We start from the raw sequence: 27,481 nt of genomic DNA on the forward strand, positions 1-27,481 counted from the left end.
GAGCTTTCCCTGACAGGCAGGAGAACCAGCATGGCTTAGTGGAAAGAGCACGGGCTTCCCGGCTCTGCCACTAGTTGGCTGTGTGACTTTGGGCCAGTCAATTAACTTCTCTGTGCCTCAGCTACCTCATCTGTAAAATGGGGATTAAGACTGTGAGCCCCACATGAGACAACCTGATTACCTTGTATCTACCCCGGTGCTTGGAACAGTGCTTGGCCCATAGTAAGTGCTTAACAAATACCTACATTATTATTATTATTATTATTATTAAAATCACCAGTAAGTAATCCTCTCGTAAGATCACATAGCTCCTCACAATGTGATTTCCCTTTAAACTCCATTCTGCATTCCTGATCCCCAGATGTGAGCTGCTACTACTACACTCAGAGTTGGGGGGGGGTCTCAAGGTCCAAGTTCAGTCAGCTCAGGGCGTTGCAGTCCCAAACATTCCCCCTGGTCACATAATCCAGCACATCCATGGGGGAATTCTGTTGGCAACCATAGGCAATTTATCCATTTTATTTAAAGTATACTTATTGACAGGTGGTGTCAACACCAATGAGTCAACACCAGTGACGTAAAATTGTTAATTGGGCAAGATAGTTTCGATCATTCATGGGCAACCTCCAGTGGTTGCCCATCCACCTCCACATTAAACAGAAACTCCTCACTATTGGCTTTAAAGCACTCAATCATCTTTCCCCCTTCCTACCTCACCTCACTGATTTTCCTACTATCGCCCAGCCCACACACTTTGTTCCTCTAGTGCTAGCTTGTTCACGATGCCTTGATCTCATCTATCTTACTGCTGACCTCTTTCCCACCTTCTTTCTTGGGTCTGGAATTCCCTCCCCCTCCACATATACCAGATCATTTCTCTCTCCCCATCTTCAAAGCCTTACTAAGGTCTCATCTCCAAGAGGCCATCTCTGATTAAGCCCTCTTTTCCCTGACTCCCTCTCTCCTCTGCATCGCCTAAGCACTTGAATTTGTACCCTTTAGGCACTTAATATTCACTTCATTCTCAACCCCACAGCATTTATGTACATATCTATAGTTTATATTAATTCCTGTCTCCCCGTCTATATTGGAAGCTTGCTGTGGACCGGGAACTTGTCTACCAACTCTGTGTTGTGCTATCCCAAGCTCTTAGTACAGTGGTCTGCACCAGTAAGTGCTCAAAAACTACAATTGATTGACTGATTCAATCAATCAGTAGTGTTTGTTGATTGCTTACTGTCTGTAATGCAGTGTACTAGGGACTTGGGAGGGTATAATAGAGCTTGTTAGACTAGATCCCTGCCCTTGAGGAGTTTACAGTCTTGTGGGCCCACACCACATCTTTTCCCCAATGATGAATGTTCTTTTCTGAACTGTTTCCCTTCCCCTTTCCCCCTGCTTCGGTTGTCCCAGGCTCCGCTTGAATGTTCCCACTGTCTGCTCATTCTCATTTTCTGGCCATTTTTTCCTAGGCTTTGTTCCGAACTGTTGCCATGATGGTGCCGGATTATGCTCTGATCGGTGAAATCTCCCTCTATTCCATGGGCTTTCTTGACTCTAGAAGGCAAGTTGCATTGATTGTTCCATTCCTGCTGGTTCCGAATGCTCCCGTCCCCACACATGCACATTCAGAAATGAACTTTTCCCTCCACAGAATTCAATACTCAGCCCTTCTCATCCTCGATAGCAGTTTCCTGTCCCAGCCTGTAGGCCAGAGGATCGAAGGTCATTCTTACCAAAGTCTGTCTTAGCGCTCTAGGTAGAAGGTGGACTATAGCTGAGGAAAAGTACATTGGGAGAGTGGAAGAAAGACCATCCACGGTGACTGGTCTCTTCTTTTCTCTGGCAGATTTCTATGCTCCAAATGTGTCTGGGCTTGTTTAGAAAAGTGTGACAAAGTTCACTTTTGCTGGCAGTAAACCCATTAATGTATCATTTGAAGCCAAGTATGAGTCAGCTCTTCTGGGATTCTAACTTGGAAAAATCAGTAGGAGATGACTTCTGAGTGCCCTGAGGATCTCTTTATCCTCTATTGCTCAGTGAGAGGGCTTTCGAATAACAGACATTCTCCTGTGGGCCAGAAGTGTGGCCTGGTGGAAAGAGCATCAGCCTGGGAGTCAGGGGAACTGGGTTCTAATCCTGGCTCCACGACTTGTCTGTTGTGTGACCTTGGGCAAGTCACCTAACTTCTCTATGCCTCAGTTTCCTCATCTGTAAAATGGAGATTAAGACTGTGAGCCCCATTTTGGGTCAGGGACTGTGTCCAATCTGATTATCTTGTATCTACCCCCAAGCTTAGAACAGTGTCTGGCACATAGTAAGTGTTTAACAAATGCCTTTATTATTATTATTACGTAGGAGCTGAGGGAGCAGCCCACAGTGGGTTAAGGGACAGAAAAGATGCCTGGAAGTTGCAAGGGAGTCATCCCACTTGGGATGTTCACACATTTTTTTTCTCCCCTTCCCAGTCTTGCCCAGAAAATTGTTGCCACTTACCGCCTATGCTCTGAGCAGTTATCCTCCCAGCATCACTACGACTATGGCATGCGGGCGGTGAAGTCAGTCCTCACGGCAGCTGGGAACCTAAAGCTGAAGTATCCGGCTGAAGATGAAAGCGTCCTGTTGCTGCGTGCCCTGCTGGACATCAACCTGGCCAAATTCTTGGCCCAAGATGTACCTCTGTTTCAGGTAAACAGTGGAATCGGCACCTTGGCCAGGATGCTGAGTTTCTGTCTCGGCTCCCGGACTCAGTGTAGGGTTCACACAGAGTGGTGGATGTAGAGCAGGCAGCCAAGATGGAAGTTAGGGCCAGGATTAGCTGTGAAGTTTGGCTGTTGATTAGCCCACAAAGCCAACATGGGCAACTGCTGATTTCCTCCAGCTTTGGGCAGCAGTGTCCTGAAAGGTGAATGATATTGATGTTGGGTAGGTGTTGGTCTGCGATGCTCAAATGGGTTAACTGGGATGAGGAGGGGGAAAAAACATAAAATCCTCTTCCTTGGTTCTCTGTTTTGGCGAGCAACAGGATGGTAACTGCTGAAAAAAATTGAGGCCAAATTTGATGGGGCTGGACAGAATCCCCCGCTGAAAATCACTTCAATGCCTAGAACTGGGCTTTGCCCATAGGAAATGCTCAGTAAATACTGCTGATAATAACGATCATTAGATCTGTTGATCCCTAGTGGGTAGCCGGGCACCACTGGGAGGTTCTCATAAGGGTTCTCTCTTCTCTGTATTAACAGGGAATCATCTCAGACTTGTTTCCTGGTGTCATCCTCCCTAAACCAGACTATGAGCTTCTAATCCAGTCACTAAATAAAATCATTGAAAAGAAGAAACTCCAACCAGTTCCGTGGTTTATTGAAAAAATTATCCAGGTTAGTTTCTCCTGCCCCTATTTGAATGTTCATTCTTTCAAGTGTCAGCTAAATGATTTATTCTGAATTGTCTGCTTGAAGTGCCTTTAAATTGCTAGTGAGGAATGAGTTTAGCTTTGCAACTTGAAAACCTCAATCATTAGACAGACATATACAGAAGCAGAGATGAAAACACAGATCAAGAATCCAGACTTTACTCTGCCTGTGGATTCTTGAAATCTTTGGCACTGATGTATGAAGCTAAAACCCCCTAGACCAGCTTTCTGGTTTCCAATCTAAATGTAAAGATTAATTAGTGAGCCTCAGTTGTTGGCACACACAAACACACACACACACACACACACTCTCTCTCTCTCTCTCTCTCTCTCTCTCTCTCTCTCACTCACTCTCTCCCTCTCACTCACCCCACTCACATGTAAGAATGGATGTTTTTACATATATACATGTATTCCAAGATTATATTCCATATAATCCCCAATCATACCAATAACTCGGGCATTATTGGGAAGATTTCCTGTTTTGAAAGTTGGATTTCCTCCAATCAGGAAGTCAGTCCTTTGCAAGGGATATTCCCAGAAGTAAATGATTGATCTTGGGTATTAAATTAATCCCCAATTCAATCCCCATTCAATCATATTTATTGAGCGCTGTACAGTGCAGAGCACTGTACTAAGCTCTTGGGAAGTACAAATTGGCAACTTATAGAGACGGTCCCCACCCAACAACGGACTCACAATCTAGAAGGGGGAGACAGACAAAAAAACAAGTAGACAGGTGTCAATACCATCAGAATAGATAAATAGAATTATAGCTATATACACATCATTAATAAAATAATGATGGGGATCATTAATAATCCCCATGGTTTGCTTGAGTGCTTGGTTGCCCATGGGGCCAGAGAATCTGACTCCCAAGGTGGAATTACCAGCCACAGTCAGTCCTTTCTGCATAGTATCTCAGCCTGTGGCTCAAGAGAACCTTTTGCTTAGCAACTTCAGAGAAGTGTTCTCTGCATGGAGGAGCTGACGCTGGGGTTGAGAGGACAGCCCCAAGAATGAGCAAGAAGGGGAAAAGACATAGTAGAAGGGGAGGGAGGAGAAAAAGTTATACCTTTAAAGCCAACCCAATTAATTTAAGACCAGTTGTGTGAGGACTGATGCTTTTATGTCAGTCTTCCCCCAATAGACTGTAAGTGACTTGTGGTCAGGTAATGTGTTACTGGTTGTTTTGTATTTCCCACCTGCTTAGTATAATTAGTACAGTGCTTGGCACATAGTAAGTGCTTAACAAATATCATAATTATTATTATTAAAATGCATTATACCCAGTGGGCACTCAGTAAGTACAACTACTACTGGTAGTACACTTTCCCATCAAGGAGCAGTGTGGCCTAGTGAAGAGAGCACAGGTCTGGGTGTCAGAGGACCTGTGTTCTAATCCTGACTCTGCCACTTCCCTAGCCTCCTCTAGACTGTAAGGTCATGTGGGAAGGGGTCATGTGAGAATCAATTCTATTATATTGTACCCTCCCAGGTGCTTAGTACATTGTTCTGCACACAGTAAGCACTCAATAAATGGGACTGATTGCTCTGTGAGCTTGGGCAAGTCACTTAACTTTTCTGGGCCCCAGTTTTCTCATCTGTAAAATGAGGGTTCAATGCCTGTTCTCCCTTATACTTAGATTTGAAAGCACCATGTGGGATAGAGGCTGTATCTGACTTGATTAATGTGTATCCACCCCAGTTCTCAGAACAGTGCTTGATACGTAGTAAGCACTAAACAAATAATGGGAGATGATAAGTTAAATTCACATATGTCACAATCTCATCTAAAAACATTAAGAAAATGGGATTTGAATGTGCTGGGAGACTAGGGATTGACTATCTCATCATCATCATCAATCGTATTTATTGAGCGCTTACTGTGTGCAGAGCACTGTACTAAGCGCTTGGGAAGTACAAGTTGGCAACATATAGAGACAGTCCCTACCCAACAGTGGGCTCACAGTCTAAAAGGGGGAGACAGAGAACAAAACCAAACATACTAACAAAATAAAATAAATAGAATAGATATGTACAAGTAAAATAAATAGAGTAATAAATATGTACAAACATATATATATATATATATATATCATCTGCATATGGTTTTTATTCTAGTCCTGTTATTGGTCCAATGGATAGGGCATTGCTCTGGGAATCAAGAGACCTGGGTTCTAGTCCTGGTTCTGTCTGTTATGGCTATACCATCTGTCGTGAAGGCTTCTGATTAAAGAACCACCCGTGGGGTTCTAGGAGATAGGCAGGAATCCTGAAAAATAGCTAGCTAACCTGGACAAAAGACTGCAGTAGCTATCAAGGCACCCTCCCACTAGCTCATGGTTGGCAGAATGTGGTGGCCAAAATGCTCATCAAAGGGTGCTGTGCAGAAAAAAACCTTCTGGGAACTTTGAAATATGCTGCACCCCTGCCTGTTTGTTGCACTCTTTACCCCAGCAGAACCATGCCTGGCAGGGACAAGAGTGTAAGTTTAGTGACACTGCCCAAGTCACTAGCACTGTAATCAGTTTCTCTATGTAAATTCTTGGTCCTGAAGTCTCAGAACTGAAACTCATCCTTTGTTCCTCATGGAACAATGATTCAAGAAGCATTGTGGGCTACTGGGTAAAACACGAGTCTGAGGGTCAGAAGGACCTGGGTTCTAATCCCAGCTCTACCACTTGTCTGCTGTGTGACCTTGGGCAAGTCACTTGACTTCTCTGTGCCTCAGTTACCTCATCGGTAAAATGGGGATTAAGACTGTGAGCCCTGTTTGGGACCGGGACTGCGTCCAACCTGATTAGGTTGTATCTACCCCAGCGCTTAGTACAATGCCTGACATATAGTAAGTACTTAACAAATACCATAAAAAAGTACTTTGGGAGACTTTGCCATCCTCTTTATGCTGAAACAAAACCCTCCTTGTCTATTGCTTCTTGTGTGCAATGCTATGTTTATTCTCCATCTGGCTTCCCCCCCATGTAGATTTATGAGATGATGCTCGTGCGTCACGGCTTCATGATCGTTGGAGACCCCATGGGTGGGAAGACCTCTGCTTACAAAGTTCTGGCAGGAGCTCTAGGTGATTTGTTTGCAGGTAAAGATCCAAACCGGCTTCCCCAGGGTTTACAGGAAAGGACTTAATTCCCGGCTTTGTGGATGATCTCTGCAGAGATAATATCAGGTTGTTAATCCAGCTGCCCCTGAGTTGCAGCATGGTAACCAGAAATAGAACTGAATTGCAAACCTCGGAGGGGGGGCAGAAATATTATAATCTTTAATTAGGATCTCAGGGCAGCTTGAGACAGTCACTTGTGAGTGTGATTAAACCCAAGGACCTCTCACCAGCTGGAGGGAGACTTATGGGAGCCTTTCCAAAGAAGAAAAGAATCACAAATAAAGCTAGTGACCTAGATGAAAATAGGAAAGGAACTTGTTTTTGGTGATCTCATTTTGTAAAAATCCAGGACTCTTAGTAATGCTCTGTATTTGTTGTTCTTGCCCAGCCAACTTGATGGAAGAGTTTGCTGTTGAATATAAAATCATTAATCCCAAGGCCATCAGCATGGGTCAGTTATATGGGTGCTTTGACCCAGTCAGCCATGAGTGGACAGATGGGGTCCTGGCAACCTCTTTTAGAGAGCAAGCGTCTTCTCTCACCGAAGAGCGAAAGTGGATTATATTTGATGGGCCGGTGGATGCGGTTTGGATCGAGAACATGAACACTGTGCTGGATGACAATAAGAAGGTAGCTCCCAGTTGGTAGTCCCTTGATTTGAGTTGGGGAATGAATTCTGCATTACTCAGTCACTCGAGGGAGTGTGATTGAGAGACCGTAAGTGTGTACAGTCCGAATATCCAGAATACTTACCTGTGGAATTTTGATGACTTCATTATAGTATGTATATCATCTCCAGTTACTCAGGTATACCCTCATACGTGCATTAGATGACCTTTATATTCAAAATTGCAGCTGATAGGAGTGTGATTTCCCCAGGCCTGCAGAATAGGTGAGATATTGCAAATCAGGCCACCTTTTCTGACCCTATTTTGCTTCTGTGGGTTGGGCAATGCAGTCCCACTTAGCGGCCCACCTGTCTGTCTTTTAGAGCCTAAGCCGGCCTCTTCCTTTAGGGAGAATTTTGTGTACAGGTCCCCAAGATATAGAGATTTGCATTTTGACTGCTTAGGCCACCAGTTTTTCACAATGCCCTGAGCAACTTTGGATTTTATTTGTTTAGTCTAGTTTGGTTCATTGTTTCTCCTCCATGAAGTTGGGAGGGAGGGAGTGGAGTCAGAGTTGCACAGCTAAGAACTAGTGGTGACAATCCACTTGATGGCTCCACAGTTAACCACTGCCCTATTCCTTTCCCTGTTTCTCATTTCCCCACTGCTTTCTCCCTTGCCTTCTCCTCCGTCTTGACTGCCACCAGCAGTCACCAATCATCACCTCTGTACTTCCATTTCTTTGACAAGAAAAAACAAAGGAAGGTTTCCTATCACTGCTCTCTCCTCAAAAAACATGGCATTGGTGCCACATGTTTCTTAGTGAAGGCAGTACAGTGAAGGAAGGCTTTAGGGAGGGGGCTACTGGAATCTATGGGGTAGCTCCAAGTGAAGGAGTGTGAGAAACACAGTCTGTTTTCTCAGATAGAGGGACAGGAGGCTAGAGATTTGCTGTTCAAAAGAATTTGGGGGTGTCAAATTCTGACTCTGCCACCAACCTTCCCAGTGCCCCTTTTCAGGTTTTCTCACCTGGCTTGGCCTCAGTTCGGTATCTCTGCAAGGGGGAAATAGTTCAGCCCTAGGGCAGGAGGAGAGAAATAATCCACACCTCCAGGACCATCAAAACTCCAAGAAAACCCAGAATGGCCCATTGCAAAACAACAGCATTTCAGTCCACATGTCAACGAGTGTTGTAACAGTGTTTCCTACCAGATTTTGACAAGTAGAACCAAAATCTGATACAATTAATTTTACTATGAGGGAGGCTGGACTGGTTCAAAAGAATTATGTAAACTGGTAAAACCTGCATATTTATCTGTGATGCTATTTTAAAGCAACCTGAACATGCTCTACCCAAAGGCTTATTTGGAGATGGAACCTAACCTCACTGTCTGACTCTTCCCTTCCAGCTGTGTTTAATGAGTGGAGAAATCATTCAGATGAACAACAAGATGAGCCTGATCTTTGAGCCAGCTGACCTGGAGCAGGCATCCCCAGCCACCGTCAGCAGGTTGGAATCCTCTCCCTTGGTGTTCTGGGGAGAAGGAAGTGACGATGGGCTGTGTCCTTATCATTATTATCATTATTGTTGTTGTTATGGCATTTGTTAAGTGCTTACTATGTGCCAGACACTGTTCTGAGTTCTGGGGTGGATACAAGCAAACTGGATTGGACCCAGTTCCTGTCCCATGTTGGGCTCGTAGTCTCAAGCCCCATTTTCCAGATGAGGTAACTGAGGCAAAAAGGATGAGTTTCAGTCCTGAGACTTCAGGACCAAGAATTTACACAGAGAAACTGATTACAGTGCTAGTGACTTGGGCAGTGTCACTTAACTTACACTCTTATCCCTGCCAGGCATGGTTCTGCTGGGCTAAAGAGTGCAACAAACAGGCAGGGGTGCAGCATATTTCAAAATTCCCAGAAGGTTTTTTTTCTGCACTGCACCCTTTGATGAGCATTTTGGCCACCATTCATTCAATTGTATTTATTGAGCGCTTACTATGTGCAGAGCACTGTACTAAGTGCTTGGGAAGTACAAGTTGGCAACATATAGAGATGGTTCCTACCCAACAGTGGGCTCACAGTGTAGAAGGGGGAGACAGACAACAAAACCAAACCTGTGGACAGGTGTCAAGTCATCAGAATAAATAGAAGTAAAGCTAGATGCACATCATTAACAAAATAAATAGAATAGTAAATATGTACAAGTAAAATAGAGTAATAAGTCTGTACAACGTTCTGCCAACCATGAGCCAGTGGGAGGGTTCTTTGCTAGCCACTGCAGTCTGTTGTCCAGGTTAGCTAGCTATTTTTCAGGATTCCTGCCTATCTCCTAGAACCCCACGGGTGGTTCTTTAATCAGAAGCCTCCACGACAGATGGTATAGCCATAACAGACAGAACCAGGACTAGAACCCAGGTCTCTTGATTCCCAGAGCAATGCCCTATCCATTGGACCAATAATAGGACTAGAATAAGAACCATATGCAGATGATGACAGAGCCGGGATTAGACCTGGTTCCCCCATTCTTTTCTTTTCTTCTGTCTTCCCCCATCCTCCTACCCTCCATTTTGCTCTTATGGGGTGGGGCCTTGGGAGAGGAAGGATCGTGACTGACTGGTAAACCGCTTCTCCTCGCCAGGTGTGGGATGATCTACATGGAGGCCCATCAGCTAGGCTGGCAGCCCCTGAAGGACTCATATATGGACACCCTGCCCAAGACCCTTTCAAATGAACACCGAGAACTGGTGAGGCCTAGTGTTCTTTCCCATCCCACCACTGGGGTGATGCCACCTCAGTCAGTCAGTGGTATTTACTGAGCGTTTACTTTGTGCAGAACACTGTGCTAAGCACTTGGGAGAGTACAACAGAGTAAATAGCCCTGATAGCTGACCTGAAGGAGCTTTCCTTCCTGAAATAAGTTACAGAGAGGGGAAGCAACTGAGTATAAGGATATGTACATAAGTGCTTGCTTAAAGGGTTTGGACTCTAGTGCCGTACTCTGCACATAGGTAGTGCTCAGTAAGTACCTTTGATTGACAGGTGATGCCAAAGGGAGCAACATTGGAGTCCCGGGATTAAATTTGAGGGCACATAGCTAGCTGAGAGGGCAAATGGCAGGGCCTCTTCCCTCACCCCTATTCCCTCAGCTTCCATTCTTACTTTGCTATTTTCCTCCAGGCTTAAAATGAAAAGTTGCCTCCCATGGACCTCAAAATCCTAATTGTATACTAAAAATCATATGGTTCCCCCAGATACAGGGAAAGAGGGGGAATGTTTCCCTCCCCTAAAGTTGCTTACTGGCACCTATGGAATTGAGAGAGTTGAGAGCATCGTGAGTTTGCCCATGGTCTGCTGTGAATTTTGCTGTGCTGGAGGTTTGAGGAGGAAAAGGGTTTGCTGCCAGCAGGTCACAGGGAGTCGGTTTTAGGCTTTGGGTGTTTACAGCTGCCCCGAGTACCCCCAAGAATGAGGAAAGTGGGCCAAGGGATCCAGAGTTCTGCCTTTCGGCACCATTTAGGACCTGAGCCATCTCGGAGGCCAGTGAATTGGGTCTGTAATTGTATATCTCAGGCTTGAAGTTCAGCCCTGCTCCTTCCAGCCTCTCCAGTCCCTCTCCTTGGTTAAACTGATATCTCTGAGAATCCCACTGGGCCCGACCCTCTGGTGTAATTTCAGGCTGGGGCTCTGCTCTGCTGCCTGGTGTCTTTGAATTAAATGCTGAGGCAATCAGTAATATTTTTTGAGCACTCAGTGTGCAAAGCTCTGTACCAAATGCTTGCGCGAATTAGTAAGCACAATCCCTGCCCTCCAGGAGTCTACAGTCTAGAGGGAAAGACAGACACTAAAATAAATTACAAGTAGGGGAAAGCGACAGATATAAGGGCACAGTGGGAGAGGAGTGGGTGAGTACCCCAGTGCTTAGGTAACCTGGAAGTGCTCAAGAGGCAGTGGCAGGGTGGATAGATGAGAGATTAATCAGGGAAAGCCTCCTGGAGGAGCTGTGATTTCAGAAGGGCTTTGAAGATTGGGAGAAAAGTGATCTGCTGAAATGTGAAGCAGGGAAGGAGTTCCAAGCAGGAGGGAGGGTGTGATCAAGGGGTTGACAGTGAGAGAGATGAGAATGAGACCCAGTGAGTCATTTAGTTTGAGAGGAAGGAGGCATAGAGCTGGGTTATGGAGGGAAGGGTACAAGTGTAAGTAGAGAGGAGGGAGCTGATTTGGTGCCTTGAAGCTGATAGACAGGAGTTTCTGCTTGATAAGAAGAGGAGTGGGAAACCATTGGTGGTTTTTGAGGAGGGGCTTTTCATGGGGGTGGTGGGGCAGACTCCCTTGGATAATGATGATGATGGTATTTGTTAAGCACTTACTATGTAGCAGGCATCGTACTAAGCACTGGGGAGGCTACAAGCAAATTGGGTTGGACACGGACCCTCTGTCACATTGGGCTCACAGTTAATCCCCATTTTACAGATGAGGTGGGGAGGCTACAAGCAAATTGGGTTGGACACGGACCCTCTGTCACATTGGGCTCACAGTTAATCCCCATTTTACAGATGAGGTAACTGAGGCAAAGAGAAATGAAGTGATTTGCCCAAGGTCACACAGTAGATAAGTGGCAGAGCCGGGATTAGAACCCAGGTCCTTCTGACTCCCAGGACCATGCTCTATCCATTCAATTACAGACCCACAGTCCCAGGCATGTGATGTGCACAAAAAAGCTGTTCCTTTTTGTGTTGTTATGTTTGACATTTGTAGTGCTAGGGCTATTTTTGCTTATAAACTGAAATTAAAATAGATCTGTCCAGCAGATACTGAAGAGGGTAGTAAAAACAAAAAAAATAAGTGCTAAGGACGGGAGTTGGAGTGACGTGTCCTTGGGTATTGTGGGTTAATCAGGGAAGGCTTCCTGGAATAGGTGGGATTTTAGGAGAAATTTGAAGGTGGGGCTTGTTGGGGTCTGGTGAATTTGAGGGAATTTCAGGCTCAGGGCCCAGCTTGAGGAAGGAGTTGTTTGTGGGAGGATTGAGAGCCAGGTTCAGTTAGACAGGCAACTTGGAAGGAGCAAAGAGCACAATCTGAGGAATAGCGAGTGAAGAGAGTCGATATGTTAAATGGGGGAAGCTGATACTGTGCCTTGAAGCCAAAGGTAAGTAGTCTCTACTTGATGTGGAGGGAAATGTGTAGCCGTTAGAGGTTTTGGAGGACCCCAGGGATGCATGTCAACTCATGCCCTTAGCCATTATTCCTTCTGTGTTCTAATTGCCTCTGATTCCACATCCAGGTGAAGGACATGTTCAATTGGCTCATTCAGCCCTGCTTGGAATTCATCCGGCTCAAGTGTAAATGTGTGGTGTCCACATCTCCTATCCACCTGGCCTTCTCCATGATGAGACTGTACACCTGCCTGCTGGGTGATTACCATTATTGTTATTATTATATTTGTTAAGTGCATACTATGTGTAGAGCACTGTTCTAAGTGCTGGGATAGATTCAGATTAATCAGGTCAGACAAAGTCCTTGTCCCTCAGGCCCACAGTCTAAGTGGGAGGGAGAACAGGTATTGAATCCCCATTTTACAGATGGGAAAACTGAAGCTGTTCCCAACTCCTGATTTGGATAGGGAATTTCCATCTTTCCTTTTTCCAAGGTATAATATAGGGAAATCCCCAATCCAATCTGAGGCTCATACATAATGCTTATATTTTAGATAAGGTGAGAATTCTGGGACATGGGCTGGATGGTCTAGTGGGCTGAGCCAAAGGAGAGGAAATTGGGATCCCTTGGGGTCTAGTCCTCCTCGCCCTGCCGTGAATACATTTGTGACCCTGGGCATGTCACTTAGACCTCAATTTCATTATCATCAAAAATAATGAACTACCAGCCTCTAAAGTAATTGATAAAACTGAAAAAAGCACGAATGGAGGTTTACAGCTTTGGGAAACTAGACTGTTTTTAAATTTAAAATGAGTGGCAGAAAGAATGAATAGAATGTGGTAACTTGAACACGATCAGCAAATACATAATTCTGGTGGTTTGTTTTCTTTTTTAAACCCTGGCTTTTGCTCTATACACATTTGACATATTGCTTGTTTATAAAACTTTCAATAAATAGGAAGAACAAAATGAGAAGTAGCATGTGACAGGGCTTTGGAAGAATTATTGAGCCAAATTTTGCCCCCTTCAAAAGAGTTCTAATGTCCCAAACAACATTTTCCCCTGAATACTCATTTCCCAGAACAGTCTTACCCCTAGAGACTCAGAGGAAAAGGTTCACCGCTGGAAGGAAGCAAAAAAACCAGATGTGGTAGTGAGTGGAAGATCTTCCCCACTTAAGGCCCATCTAACATTTCTGATCTCACTTCTCTCTGCCTTCATTTTGGAGGCATTTCAATCCCAGAAGACCATGACTCAAGTGGATCAGGCATAGTGTGTTTGCTGATGTCTCAGTTCCTCTTCTCTTTCACCTTTAGAGGAGGTGTTTTTCTTTTTCTTTTTTTCGGGTTTTGGAAACAGGAGCTTGCATCTCAAAGATAAGCCCAAATTTCCCTTAACAGCTTTCAGTCCTCCTTGCCGAGTGCCTGAGCCTCTCGATACATTAGTAAGCTCTAGTCTGGGAGTCAGAAGGTCCTGGGTTCTAATCCTGGCTCTGCCACTTCTCTGCTGTGAGACCTTGGGCAAGTCACTTCATGTCTCTGTGCCTCAGATACCTTATCTGTCAAATGGGTATTGACAGGGGACTGAGTCGGTTTCCAAATCAATTTCCTTGTACCCACCCGAGCACTTAGTACATTGCCTGGCACATAGCGCTTAACAAATACCATTATTATTATTATTTTGCAGATGAAATCAAGAATGCTGGAGAAGATGAACAGGAATCCTTGACGAACCAGCAGATCTTCCTCTGGCTGCAGGGATTGTTCCTCTTTGCTGTGGTGTGGACGGTGGCTGGCACCATCAACAGCGACAGCAGAAAGAAGTTTGACGTATTTTTCCGCAATCTGTTGTTGGGCATGGATGATTCCAACCCCAGGCCCAAAAGTGTCAAACTCACCAAGAATAACATATTTCCGGAAAGAGGTACCTGTGGGTCTTCACCTTTCTACTGTTCTTGTGTAGCTTTCACACACTGTTTCTCTCCCCTCCATGGGGGAGAAAACCAGCCCTGAAGTCAGGGCCTGGTGGGGTGTATAAAATCCACCAGATTTCCTTTTTCTCCTTGTGCACCTTGGTTCTTCTCCCAGGACCCATCTAAGAAGAGATTGACTGACTGGGAGGTGTGACTAGCTGATTTGGGAGCTATTTTAGGCTATGTTTCTTCCTGATAAAGGTGGCAAAAATGCAACAGGTGAGGTCATCAGCAAGTTCTCTGACCTGCTGAGGGCCAGAACTGAGTCTCTCTGGAGGGGTTCCAGGCTACCTGGAAACCTTCCCAGAGTTGAGTTCCTCTGACTTCAAGGGTGAACCCCATCCTGGAGTCACCATGATTCTGTATTTTTTTTGAAATACTGTATGTGGAGGGTTGCAGTTGGACAGGCAACCAAGTGTTTGTCATGCTAAATTCCCCTCTGATTGCACAATTACCCTAGTTTCTACCCAATGTCCTATTCATCTGCCTAACTGCCTGTTAGCAGAAGCACCCAGGTATCTCACAAGGGTCACCAGGATGCCAGTGTTACAGAGGCTTGCTTATGGTTTCTCCCTCTCGGAATGCAGAGGGACTGGGTTAGGTCTTTTCCCCTGGCAGATGTGAACAAATCACAGTAAAGGATAGAATGATCAGCTGCCCTATTTGGTTAAGAGGTGACAAGTCAGATCCAAATCCTACTGTGGTATCCCATCTATTTCACAGTAAAAGCTCACCATGGACAGGGAATGTGTCCGTTTATAGTTATATTGTGTTCTCTCGAGCTCAGTACAGTGCTCTTCACACAGTAAGTGCCCAGTAAGTGCTTAGAACAGTGCTTTGCACATAGTAAGCGCTTAACAAATGCCATCATTATTATTAAATAAGATTGAATGAATAAATGCCGTAAGTACCAAGCTAAACAATGCAGGAAGTTGCAAAATAAGAGCCAGACGTTGCCCTGAACTTCAGGAACTTACAGTCTAATAAATGAATGAATCAATCATTGAGTCATATTTATTGAATGCTTACTGAGTCCAGAGCACTGCACTAAGCACTTGGGAGAGTACAGTATAACAGAACTGGTAAACACTTTCCCTGCCCACAATGAGTTTTCAGTCTAGAGGGGGAGACAGGCATTAATATAAATAAATGTTACGGATATGCATGTAAGTTCTGAGGGGCTGAGGGAGGGATGAGCAAAGGGGGCAAATCCAAGTGTAAGAGCGACACAGAAGGAAGTGGGAAAAGAGGAAATGAGAGACTAATGAAGGGGGCAAGATAAACTGTATAGCGGAAACAAGCAAGAAGACATAAAGTATAAATAACAGAAACCCAGAGCACAAAAGTGCAAGCAGTAAAAGCATTTGCAGATGATTTGGGGATGTATGTGTGAGCTGGGAAAGCAGAAGTGAAGAGTAATCAGAATCAGAATTGTTTCGTGTTCATCATGGAAGATTTCTTGGAGGAAGTGGGGCTTTAGATGTTTTTGAAGGAGGGAAGGCAAGACAGCATTCCAGACAGAGGGGTTGGCATGTACAGTGGTATTGAGGTGGACAGGTCAGATGTCGGCAGAGCAAACAGATGCAATCAATATGATTAATTGATGGATTATTGCCTTGTGCTCATGGGTTGTTCTGCTTCTTGTTGGATAGGGAGTGTCTACGATTTCTATTTCTTAAAGCATAGCAGCGGACACTGGAACACTTGGACCGATTACATCACCAAAGAAGAGGAGACCATTCTTCCTGGCACCAAAGTAAAAGACATATTTTCCCTCCAGCACCTCCCAGAAGTCATTTTGCAATGAACAGAGGGTGAAGATCTGTTTTAGTACCAGCCAGGGTGGTCCACTAGATTGTATGCTCCTTGAAGACAGAGATTGGGTCTACCAACTATGTTGTACTCTCTCAGGCACTTGGTACAGTGCTCTGCAATCAGTCGTGGTATTTATTGAGCACGTACTGTGTGCAGAGCACTCTACTAAGCACTTGGGTGAGTACAATACATCAGAGTTGGTAGGCATGTTTCCTGTCAAGGAGCTTACTGTCTAGAGGCAGAGACAGATATTAAAATACATTCCAAATAGGTGCATAAGCGCTGTGGGGCTGAGGGTGGGGTGAATATCAAGTGCATAGGTGACACAGAAGGGAGACCTAGTGGAAAGAGCACAGGCCTGGGAACCAGAGGACCATGGTTCCAAACCTGGCTCTGCCACTTGCTAGCTGCGTGACCTTGGGTAAATCACTTAACTTATCCATGCTTCAGTTTCCTCAACTGTAATACAGGGATTCCATACCTATTCTCCCTCCTACTTATTCATTCATTCATTTAATCATATTTATTGAGCACTTACTGTGTGCAGAGCACTGTACTAAGCGCTGTTGGGTAGGGACTGTCTCTATATGTTGCCAGCTTGTACTTCCCAAGTGCTTAGTACAGTGCTCTGCACACAGTAAGCGCTCAATAAATACGATTGATTGATTGATTGGAAAGTGCAATTCAGCAACAAATACAGACAACCCCTCCCCAACAACAGGCTCATAGCCTAGAAGGGGGGAGACAGACAACAAAACAAAACAAGTAGATGGGCATCAATAGCATCAATATAAATAAATAGAATTATATTGATGCTATTGATACTTAGACTATGAGCCCCATGTGGGTCAGGGATTGTGTCAAGCCCGATAAATCTGTATCTACTCCAGTGCTTAGAACAGTCTTTGACACATAATAAGCACTTAACAAGTACCATAATTATTAAATGAGTAAGTACCCAACAAATGAGTTAAGTACCTGCAGATTATCAGAGAATTTTTGAGTTACAACGGCTACTTTTAGACAAGTTTAGGCTTAGAGAGTCCCAGCTAAGAATCTGATTATCTTCCCTTCAAAACTGCCAGCTCTCCAACTTCCTGCAGTAGTATTCTGCTAACAATGGGCAAATATGGCAATGCCCCCCAACCCCCCACAAAAAAAAAACTGTTGTTGGAGAGGGTCCTCCAACCTGGGAACATTCTTTATCCTTTGTTTGTAAATTCCCTCAGGGCTAGTGTAGAATCTTTCACTAAGTCGGCATGTGTTGATAATAGCTGTTGAGAATGTTGAGCTTTAAATACTGTCTTCTGCTGTAAGTTCCAGCATAGGATACATTTTTGAGGATGGTTACTTCTTTCGGAACTGTATTTTTTTAATGGTATTTGTCATGTGCTTACTATGTAACAGGCATTGTATCAAGATAATTAGGTTGGGCACAATCCCTGTCCCACATAGTGCTCACAGTATTAAGTCCCATTTTACAGATGAGGTGACTGAGGCAGACATTAATATAAATAGATTACAGATATAATAGATAAATTACAGACATGAAATGAAGTGACTTGCCCAGGGTCACACAACAGACAAGTGGTGGATTAGAACCCCGGTCCTCTGGCTCCCAGAGCCAAGCTCTTTTCACTAGGCTGTGCAGCTTCCCTGTCTAATCTTGTTGCTGTTGCTACAGGTCTCAGAACTCATCATTCCCACCATGGAGACAGCTCGGCAAACCTTCTTCCTGAAAGTCTACTTGGAGCACGAGGTCCCAGTGCTGTTTGTGGGGCCCACGGGCACAGGGAAGTCTGCCATCACCAACAACTTCTTGTTCCACCTCCCCAAAGTGACGTACATGCCCAACTGCATCAACTTCTCCGCGAGGACATCGGCCAATCAGACTCAGGATATCATCATGTCTAAGCTGGACCGGCGGCGGAAAGGCCTGTTTGGACCTCCTATGGGGAAAAAAGCGGTGGTGTTTGTTGGTAAGCCAAGTGGGCTAGAAAGCGTGCTTGAAACTGGAAAATACTACTGGGAAATAATGATGATAATCGTGGTGTTTGATAAGTGCTTACTATGTACCACACACTGTACTGAGCACTGGGATAGAGTATTATCAGATCTCAGTCAATTGTATTTATTGAGCAATTATTGTGTGCAGGGCACTGTACTAAGCACTTGGGAGGGTGCAACACAACAATATAACAGATACATTCCCAGCCCACAGTGAACTTACAGTCTAGAGAGGAAGACAGACATTAATATAAATAGTTAGATTACGGATATGTATATAAATGCTGTGGGGCTTGGGCTGTGGGGTGTGGATGGTGAATAAAGAGAGCAAGTCAGGGCAGTGCCAAAGGGAGTGGGAAAAAAAAGGAAATGAGCACTTAGTCAGGGAAGGTCTCTTGGAGGAAATGTGCCTTCAATAAGGCTTTGAAAGTGGAGACATTAATTGTCTATCGCATATGAGGAGGGAGGGCATTCCAGGCCAGAGGCAGGATGTGGGTGAGAAGTCGGCAGCAGGATGGATGAGATTGAGGTACAGCGAGTAGGTTGGTATTAGAGGAGTAAAGTGTTTGGGCTGGGTTGTAGTAGGAGAGTAATGAGGTGAGGTAGAAGGGGGCAAAGTGATTGAGTGCTTTAAAGCCAATGGTAAGGAGTTTCTGCTTGATGTGGAAGTTGATGGGCAACCACTGGAGGTTCTTGAGGAGTGGGAAAGCATGAATTGAGTGTTTTTGTAGAAAAATGATTTGGGCAGCAGAGTGAAGTATGGACTGGAGTAGGGAGAGATAGGCAGCAGGGAGGTCAGCAAGGAGGCTGAAATAGTAATCCAGGTGAGATAGGATAAGCACTTGGATTAATGTGGTATCAGTTTGGATGGAGAGGAAAGGACGGATTTTAGTGATGTTGTGAAGGTTGAACAGACAGGATCTGGTGCTAGATTGAGCTCTCAGGGTTGTGTAACTAAGGTCTGACAGAGTCTCTGACCCAGTGGAGCCCACAGTCTAAATAGAAGGGAGAACCGGAATTGAATCTCCATTTTACGGATGAGGAAACTGAAGCCCAGAGAAGTCCAGGAACTTGCCAAGGTCACACAGGGGGCAAGTTGGCGGAGCTAGGATTAGAACCCTGGCCTTCTGACTCCTAGGCTTGGGCTCTTTCCACTAGGCTACCCTGCTTCTCATGTTATTAGATCTCCAACCTCAGGGAATTTTTTTGTAAAAGCAGCCCAATGCACTCCTGCTTACAGGCTGGGCCAGGCGAGCTCCAGCTTTCAAATTCTATGATTGTCCCCACCCTGGTAGCAGGAATATTCACTAGGTGAACCCAAGTGCACTACTCCTGCACTGGTTGCTGAACCCCGAAATGCCCCGACCTCCCAAACCTTGCTGTGGGGAATTCATCGTGTGGCCTGAATGTCACTTTTTCAAATGGGACCATTTGACTAGTGGCTCACAGCTCAAGGTCTTTCTCTGGCAAAAGCTTGTTGTGGGCAGGGAATGTGTCCGTTTATTGTTATAGCGTACTGTCCCAAGGGCTTAGTTCAGTGCTCTGCACACAGTAAGCCTCAATAAATGTGAATGAATGAATGTCAAATCAAACCATCAATAATGGTGATTGCGATGCCCTTTTCACTGAGCTGTACCAAGTGCTTAGTAGAATACAATAGAGTTAGTTTGATGTAGAATATAATAGAGTTAGTTTGAAGTTAATTAGCTAGAGTTAGTAATCCCTGCCCTCAAGGATCTGCCAGTCTCGCCAGGGAGACAAAAATCAGGAGAGAAATGCTAAAGGTAGTGGGTGGGACCTGAATGTCTTTCCCATGTTAGCATGCTGGAACACCCAAATGTGTCGTGTTAATAACTCTGGTCATTACTGCTTTTCCTAGACGACCTTAACATGCCAGCCAAGGAAATATATGGGGCCCAGCCACCTATTGAACTTCTGAGGCAGTGGATTGACCACGGTCACTGGTATGACAAGAAGGATACATCTAGACTGGACATTATTGATCTGTTGCTTGTTTCAGCCATGGGTCCTCCAGGTGGAGGGAGAAACCACATTACAGGTATGTGAAGAGAACCAGATTCCCACATTTCAACAACTTTCACAGAGCAATTTATCATCGCAACTGGGCTTGTGTCGCAGGAAGGATTTAGGCTAGACCTAAGGAAGACCCTCCTGCCAGTGAGGTGGTTTGGGGTTCCTAGAGAAGGGGCAAGGGGAGATGGAGATCTATGTCTCTTGAAAGTCCTCTAGTGAAAGTGGAGAGGAATCATTGTTCTGAGATTGTTTAAAATTAGTTCTGCCTGGAAGAGGAGGTACTAAATAAAGCTCTCCAGGTCCTTTCCAATTTTCAGCTATAAGAATCCATTCTCTGGAGGCTTGGACATTAAAATTTGCTCTATTCTTAGCTGAAGTATAAACTAAATGAGGCGAAGAGAAAACTGTGTGTGTGTGTATGTGTGTCTATGTGTTTCAGGACGGTTCACACGCCATCTGAATATCATTTCCATCAATGCCTTTGAAGACGAGATTTTGAGCAAGATTTTCAGTTCCGTCGTCAACTGGCACTTTGGGAAAGGCTTTGATGTGATGTTTCTGAGGTAAGAGGGCTCCTGCAGACCCATAAGGCTCGGCAGAGAAGTGTGGGTGCGCTCTCAGCCCAGGCTCCATAGTGGATTTCCATTTCTTTGACCCATTTTAAAGGTTTGGCAAGATGTTGGTCCAAGCAACGATGACTATTTATAAAACCGCGGTGGAGAACTTCCTTCCAACTCCCTCCAAATCCCATTATGTCTTCAATCTCCGGGATTTCTCTCGGGTTATCCAAGGCGTGCTGCTGTGCCCACACACCCATTTACAGGTTAGCTGTTATACTATTGTTGTCATTGTTCACGGGGACCATCTTGTGATAAATTTTGGGTTTTACTTAGACTGTTTCTTCCAGAGAACAACAAGATAACTAAAATAAATGAGACTAGTGAGAGCATGCAGCAAAATGCTCAAAAATGTCACTTGAATATGGTTTGCTGTGAGATCCACAGACTTTTCCTTCCTCTTTCCTCCCATCTCCCTATCCTCTTCTCCACTCTCATTCATTCATTCATTCATTCAATCATATTTAATGAGCGCTTACTATGTGCAGCGCACTGTACTAAGCGCTTGGGAAGTACAAGTTGGTAACATATAGAGACGGTCCCTACCCAATAGCAGGCTCACAGTCTAGAAGGGGGAGACAGACAACAAAACAACACATATTAACAAAATAAAATAAATAGAATAGTAAATATGTACAAGTAAAATAAATAGAGTAATAAATCTGTACAGACATATGTACAAGTGCAGTGGGGAGGGGAAGGAGGTAGGGCGGGGGGATGGGGAGGGGGAGGAGGGGGACTCTCCCTCTCCTTTTCTCATATTATTCAACTGTTTGGAGGCTGTCAAGAAGAGACTGTCCTTGTGAGTTAAGCATTGTCCCAGTTTAGTATCTAAACTACTTTCTGGGAATAAGTAAAGATCCCTCAGTAGCTTCATTACTCCTTTTGGGCCTCTAGGGATAATTTAGCCCACCACCATGGGATCACTCAGAACCCATTCAGGACACAGCTTGCCTGTCCCTTGAGCAAGGACATGGAAAGAGGAAGTTAATAATAATAGTTGTGGTCCTTGTTAAGCACTTACTGTGTGCCATGCACTGTACTAGGCTCTGGGTTAAATTTAATGCAGTCAGATCAGAGGAAGACCGTACAGTTGGGGTGCCCACATTTGCCTGAGGTTCTGCTTGACATAAATACTTTGTGATTCATGAAAGTCAGGGACACACTTAGGAAGCAAGTTGCTGGCCTGGAGGCTGAGCCGGGAGGAGACTTTCATTGCTCTTGGTTTTAGCTGGCCAGCAGGCTCCCCCCATCTAGCACACAGATAATCACCTCTGCCTTGCAGGATGGAGAAAAGCTGATCCGCCTTTGGATCCATGAAGTTTATCGCGTCTTCTATGATCGCTTGATAGACAATGAAGACAGGCAGGTGTTCTTTAGCATGGTGAAGGAGACCACCCTCAATTGCTTCAAAAAGAATGTTGAGAAGGTAGGTGTTGGGCACGGGATTTGGACCTAAGGAAAATACATGGTCAGTTCCGGCTCCCTGCTTCGTAGTTAACTCCTGTGGACTGCTGAGCTCCAATTTATGACTTAGTGGCACTGACAGTGGCTGTACCCTTTGGACAGTAGGTATTCACCCCATCCACAACCCCACAGCACTTGTGTACATTTCCCTAAATTAGTTATTAGTGTCTATCTCCCTTCTAGACTGTAAGCTCATTGTGGGCAGGAAACGTGTCTACTAGCTCTGTTGTATTGCACTCTCCCAAGCACTTAGTACAGTGCTCTGCACACATAAATACCATTTATTGATTGATTGATTGACAAAATGCCCCAAAGTAGGAACCGCAGAGCTTCCTGTTTCATTTTAAAATTGAGAAATACTGCTCTAATAGCCTTAATGGTTGCACTGCACAGGGCTGCTGCTTGGAATGGCAGCAAAGCATGTTAGTTCTCGGTGAATTAGAATAGTAATTATATTAGTCATTATGGTCTTCTAGTGCTTACTTTGTGCCAAGCACTGGGGTAGATAAAAGATAGTCAGGTAGGACATAGTCCCTGTCCCATTGGGGTTCACAGTCTAGGTAGGAGGGAGAACAGGTATTTAACCCCCATTTCTCAGAGCCCCAGAGAATTTAAGCCTCTTGCCCAAGATCACACGGCAGACATGTGGCAGAGCCAGGGTTGGAACCCAGGTCCTCTACTCCCAGGCCCTGGCTCTTTCCACTTAGACCATGGTGCTTCTCAACAAAATCTCAGAAAATCCCACATAATCATGGTGGAAACTCTCTGAACGACCTCCTGAGCTTCTGCTTTCCCTCCCTCAGGTCCTGGGCCATTTGTCCCCCTCTGGAAAGATCGAGGATGACAACATCCGCAGCCTCTTCTTCGGAGACTTTGTCAAGCCCGAAAGCGACCTCAAGGTCTACGACGAGATCACGGATCTGACGCAGCTTACCACGGTCATGGAGTATTACCTCGAAGAGTTCAACAACATCAGCAAGGCCCCCATGTCCCTGGTTATGTTCCAGTTTGCCATCGAGCACATCTCCCGGATCTGCAGGGTCCTGAAGCAGGACAGCGGACACCTGCTGCTGGTGGGCATAGGGGGGAGCGGAAGGCAGAGTGCCAGCAAGCTGGCCTCCTTCATAAACTCCCATGAGCTGTTTCAGATCGAGATCACCAAGAACTACACCAAAAACGACTGGCGGGAGGATGTGAAGAAGATCATGCTGCAGGCTGGGATGGCCAGCAAGAGCACGGTCTTCCTGTTCTCAGACAATCAGATCAAGGATGAGGCCTTCGTAGAGGATATCAACATGCTCCTGAACACGGGCGACGTGCCCAACATTTTTATGGCCGACGAGAAGGCTGACATTGTGGAGAAGATGCAGGCAACAGCCAGGGCGGAGGGAAGAAAGATTGAAGTCACGCCCCTTTCTATGTACAACTTCTTTATTGAGAGGGTGAAAAAAAATCTCCACATTGTTCTAGGTAAAAAAACAAAAACAATCTCATTAGGTTTTTCTCTCTCCATGCTGCAGGCCCTCCTGAAAAGGAGAACAGTAACCATGGTAACAATTACAATAATGGGGGATACGTGAGGAGTTCTGACTGTGTGCCAAGCACTGTACTCAGTGCAGGGTAAAAACCAGACAGTCGGCGCACTCATGAAGACTTTTAGACTGTGAGCCCACTGTTGGGCAGGGACTGTCTCTATATGTTGTCAATTTGTACTTCCCAAGCGCTTAGTACAGTGCTCTGCACACAGTAAGCGTTCAATAAATACGATTGATGATGAAGCGTGATTTTTTTCTTTCAGCCATGAGCCCCATTGGGGATGCCTTCCGGAACCGCTTGAGGATGTTCCCTTCCCTGATCAATTGCTGCACCATCGATTGGTTCCAGGCTTGGCCCACGGATGCGCTGGAGATGGTGGCCCACAAGTTTTTAGAAGACGTGGAGCTTGAAGATGAAATCCGGAAAGAGTAAGAGTTGGTTCCTTGCTTTTGAGCACTTTAGTATAGTTCCTTGTTTCCAAGTACTCTGCATACAGGAAGCACTCCCAAAATGCCATTGATTGATTGACCAAATCTGGGAATGGGTCTTTCCCTTTGTAAATTTCCCTTCAGAGTGAAGGGACTGTCTTCTGCACTTCTAAATGATCCTAAGTGGAAAAGAGATCACCACCCTCCGTCAATAGGCCTTGTTATACCTAGGGACTAAGACGATCAGATTTCCTGATTTGTGTGGGACAGTCCTGAAATGTCATTAAGATGATCAGATTTCCTGATTTGTGTGGGACAGTCCTGAAATGTCATGGTCTGCTTTACCTCCCACCCAGACATGCCATGGCAACAACTACTCTCCTGGAGCACTTAGCCGATGTGCACAGGACCTACAGGCCCCAAGCCCCTCTCAGGCCCAGGGAAATTCAGGAAACCAGACCCTGGGACAGCCTCCAAGCAGCAGAGGCCCTTGGGGAAACCATGCCCGGCAGGGTCATGTCCCTGATGCAGTGAGGGAGTCCAGGGAACTCTCCTAGCCCTCTTGAAATGGTGACTGGCTAGGTCCAGCCCATTCCTTAATCCCTAGGGGATCCCTACCCTGCAGAGTGGGCCACAAAGTCCACCCTCTAAAGTGGTTCCTGACAGCATTAAAGAATATGTCACACCCCTTTGCCAACTTGAGAGCAATAGCCCTACATGTGACGTAGGTGTCATAACCTATAATGACAGTGTAATGGATTCTTAATGACATAAATCCGCAGAATTTGGAGTGTGTTGCTGAGAGCAAGCCAGATCCCTCCATTGCTCCAAAGTCATTTCATTTCTTTTCCCAATGACCATAAGCCTGGGCGTCACATCCAAGCCTGGGGGACCTGGTGGCAGGCGTCAAAAGGCTGTTAAAATGAAACTATCACAAGAAGCAGCATGGCCTAGAGGATAGAGTACGGACCCGAGAGTCAGAAATACCTGGTTCAAATCCTGGCTCTGCCACTTATCCACTGTGTGACCTTGGGCAAGTCACTTCATTTCATATCTGTGAACCCGTTGTTGGGTAGGGACCGTCTCTATATATTGCTGATTTGTACTTCCCAAGCACTTAGTCCAGTGCTCTGCACACAGTAAGTGCTCAATAAATACGATTGAATGAATGAATGAATATCTGTAATTTATGTATTATATCTGCAATTTATTTATATTAATAATAATAATAATGGCATTTATTAAGCACTTACTATGTGCAAAGCACTGTTTTAAGCACTGGGGAGGTTACAAGGCAATCAGGTTGTCCCACAGGGGGCTCACAGTCTTCATCCCCATTTTACAGATGAGGTAACTGAGGCACAGAGAATAAATGACTTGCCCAAAGTCACACAGGTGACAGTTGGTGGAGCCGGGATTTGAACCCATGACCTCTGACTCCAAAGCCCGTGCTCTTTCCACTGAGCCACGCTGCTTCTCTATTAATGTCTATCTCCCCCTCTAGACTCTAAGCTCATTGTGGGCAGGGAATGTGTCTGTTTATTATTATGTTGTTCTCTGCCAAGTGCTTAGTACAGTGCTCTGCACACAGTAAGTGTTCAATAAATGCAATTAACTTACTGACTGACTTCACGTCTCTGTGCTTCGGTTACCTCATCTGTAAAATGGGAATTAAGACTATAAGCCCTATGCGGGCCATGGTCAGTGTCCAACCCAATTAGCTTGTATCTACCCCAGCACTTAATACAGTGTCTGGCACATAGTAAGCACTTAACTAATTCTATTTTAAAAACGCACCAAAAAAACTATCAGACATAAAGATTTGCTGTGGCATGTTGATACCAAGTGGAGGTCAGACCAGCTGAAAAACCAGACTGTCTAGTATAAAACCGGGTGAATGGCCCCCACTTCCAGCCAACCCTGGGCTTTGGGATTCCGAATAACCCCAGGCCTGATGGAGTTGGAGGCATCGGGCTGGGTGAGCCCTTCCCAGAAGCAAACGGAGGGAGGGCACAGAGAAGCAGTGTGGCTCAGTGTAAAGAGCGCGGGCTTGGGAGTCAGATGTCACGGGTTCAAATCCCGCCTCCCCCACATGTCTGCTGTGTGATCTTGGGCAAGCCACTTCTCTGTGCCTCAGTTCCCTCATCTGTAAAATGGAGAATAAGGCTGTGAGCCCCACATGGGACAACCTGATTACCTTGTATCCCCCCCCCCAGCGCTTAGAACACTGCTTCGCACATAGTAAGCACTTAACAAATACCAACGTTATTATTATTATTATTCCAGGGAGGCCTGGCAGGATGTAGTTGCTTGATGGACTGGAGCATCTCCTCCAGGAGGCCTTCCCAGACTAAGCCCCGCTTTTCCTCATCTCCCTCTCTCTTCTGCGTCACCCTGACTTGCTCCCTTTGCTCTTCCACCCTCTCCCAGCCCTACAGCACTTTTTTATATATCTATATTTATTTGTATTGATGTGTGTGTTCCCCCTCTCTAGACTGCGTACTCATTGTGGGCAGGGAGTGTCACTTTCTATTGTTGCATCGTACTTTCCCAAGCACTTAGTACAGTGTTCTGCACACAGTAAGTGCTTAATACGATTGAATGAGTTAATTAATTGAAGCACTGTCCGGCACCACGCCAATTTCAAGGCAGGTTTGGGAAGAGGAGAAGCAAGGCTGTGCTCTCCTCCGCCTCTCCCTGGGGTGCTATCTGCTCCCTGACAGAACAGGGCTCAGTGTGCAGGAATCTGATTTTCATTCATTCATTCAATCGTATTTATTGAGCGCTTACTGTGTGCAGAGCACTGTGCTAAGCGCTTGGGAAGTACAAGTTGGCAACATATTTTGGCCTCCCCACAAGTAGAACTGGCTCATGTCTTTAGAAGCCCAAGGAGACAAGTCCAAATGTGCTTAGAGCATGGGCCTAAGAGTCAGAAGGTCATGGGTTCTAATCCCAGCTCTGCCACTTGTCTGCTGTGCGACCCCGGTCAAGTCATTTCACTTCTCTGGGCATCAGTTCCCTCATTTGGAAAATGGGGATTAAGACTGGCTGTGAGCCCTGTGTGGGACAGGGCTGTGTTTAACCCAATTTGCTTGTATCCACCCCAGTGCTTAGTACAGTGCCTGGCACATAGTAAGCACTTAACAAATACCATTATTATTATTCATTTATTCAATCATATTTATTGAGCACTTACTGTGTGTAGGGCACTGTACTAAGCGCTTGGGAAGTACAAGTTGGCAAGATATAGAGATGGTCCCTACCCAACAACATTCCCCAATTTGTTATAATCCGCTTGGAGAAAGAA

The 27,481-nt window shown here is 45.3% G+C and overlaps 1 protein-coding gene across 1 annotated transcript in view; it reads left to right on the plus strand.

Annotated features, from left to right (window-relative positions):
• The window catches only part of DNAH3 (dynein axonemal heavy chain 3), a 123,838-nt gene that overhangs the window by 67,862 nt on the left and 28,495 nt on the right, over positions 1–27,481 (plus strand). Inside the window, exons 32-48 of the mRNA XM_038762475.1 lie at positions 1,473–1,564; positions 2,469–2,688; positions 3,243–3,377; positions 6,401–6,512; positions 6,922–7,163; positions 8,551–8,651; positions 9,783–9,888; positions 12,426–12,555; positions 13,985–14,221; positions 15,923–16,026; positions 17,770–18,064; positions 19,972–20,151; positions 20,566–20,689; positions 20,793–20,949; positions 22,029–22,172; positions 23,014–23,680; positions 24,009–24,174. Of these exons, the coding sequence (XP_038618403.1) occupies positions 1,473–1,564; positions 2,469–2,688; positions 3,243–3,377; positions 6,401–6,512; positions 6,922–7,163; positions 8,551–8,651; positions 9,783–9,888; positions 12,426–12,555; positions 13,985–14,221; positions 15,923–16,026; positions 17,770–18,064; positions 19,972–20,151; positions 20,566–20,689; positions 20,793–20,949; positions 22,029–22,172; positions 23,014–23,680; positions 24,009–24,174 (3,212 nt within the window). The remainder of the gene's footprint in view (positions 1–1,472; positions 1,565–2,468; positions 2,689–3,242; positions 3,378–6,400; positions 6,513–6,921; positions 7,164–8,550; positions 8,652–9,782; positions 9,889–12,425; positions 12,556–13,984; positions 14,222–15,922; positions 16,027–17,769; positions 18,065–19,971; positions 20,152–20,565; positions 20,690–20,792; positions 20,950–22,028; positions 22,173–23,013; positions 23,681–24,008; positions 24,175–27,481) is intronic.

This window comes from Tachyglossus aculeatus, chromosome 21 (assembly GCF_015852505.1).
Source record: "Tachyglossus aculeatus isolate mTacAcu1 chromosome 21, mTacAcu1.pri, whole genome shotgun sequence".
NCBI classification, from domain to species: Eukaryota; Metazoa; Chordata; class Mammalia; order Monotremata; family Tachyglossidae; genus Tachyglossus; species Tachyglossus aculeatus.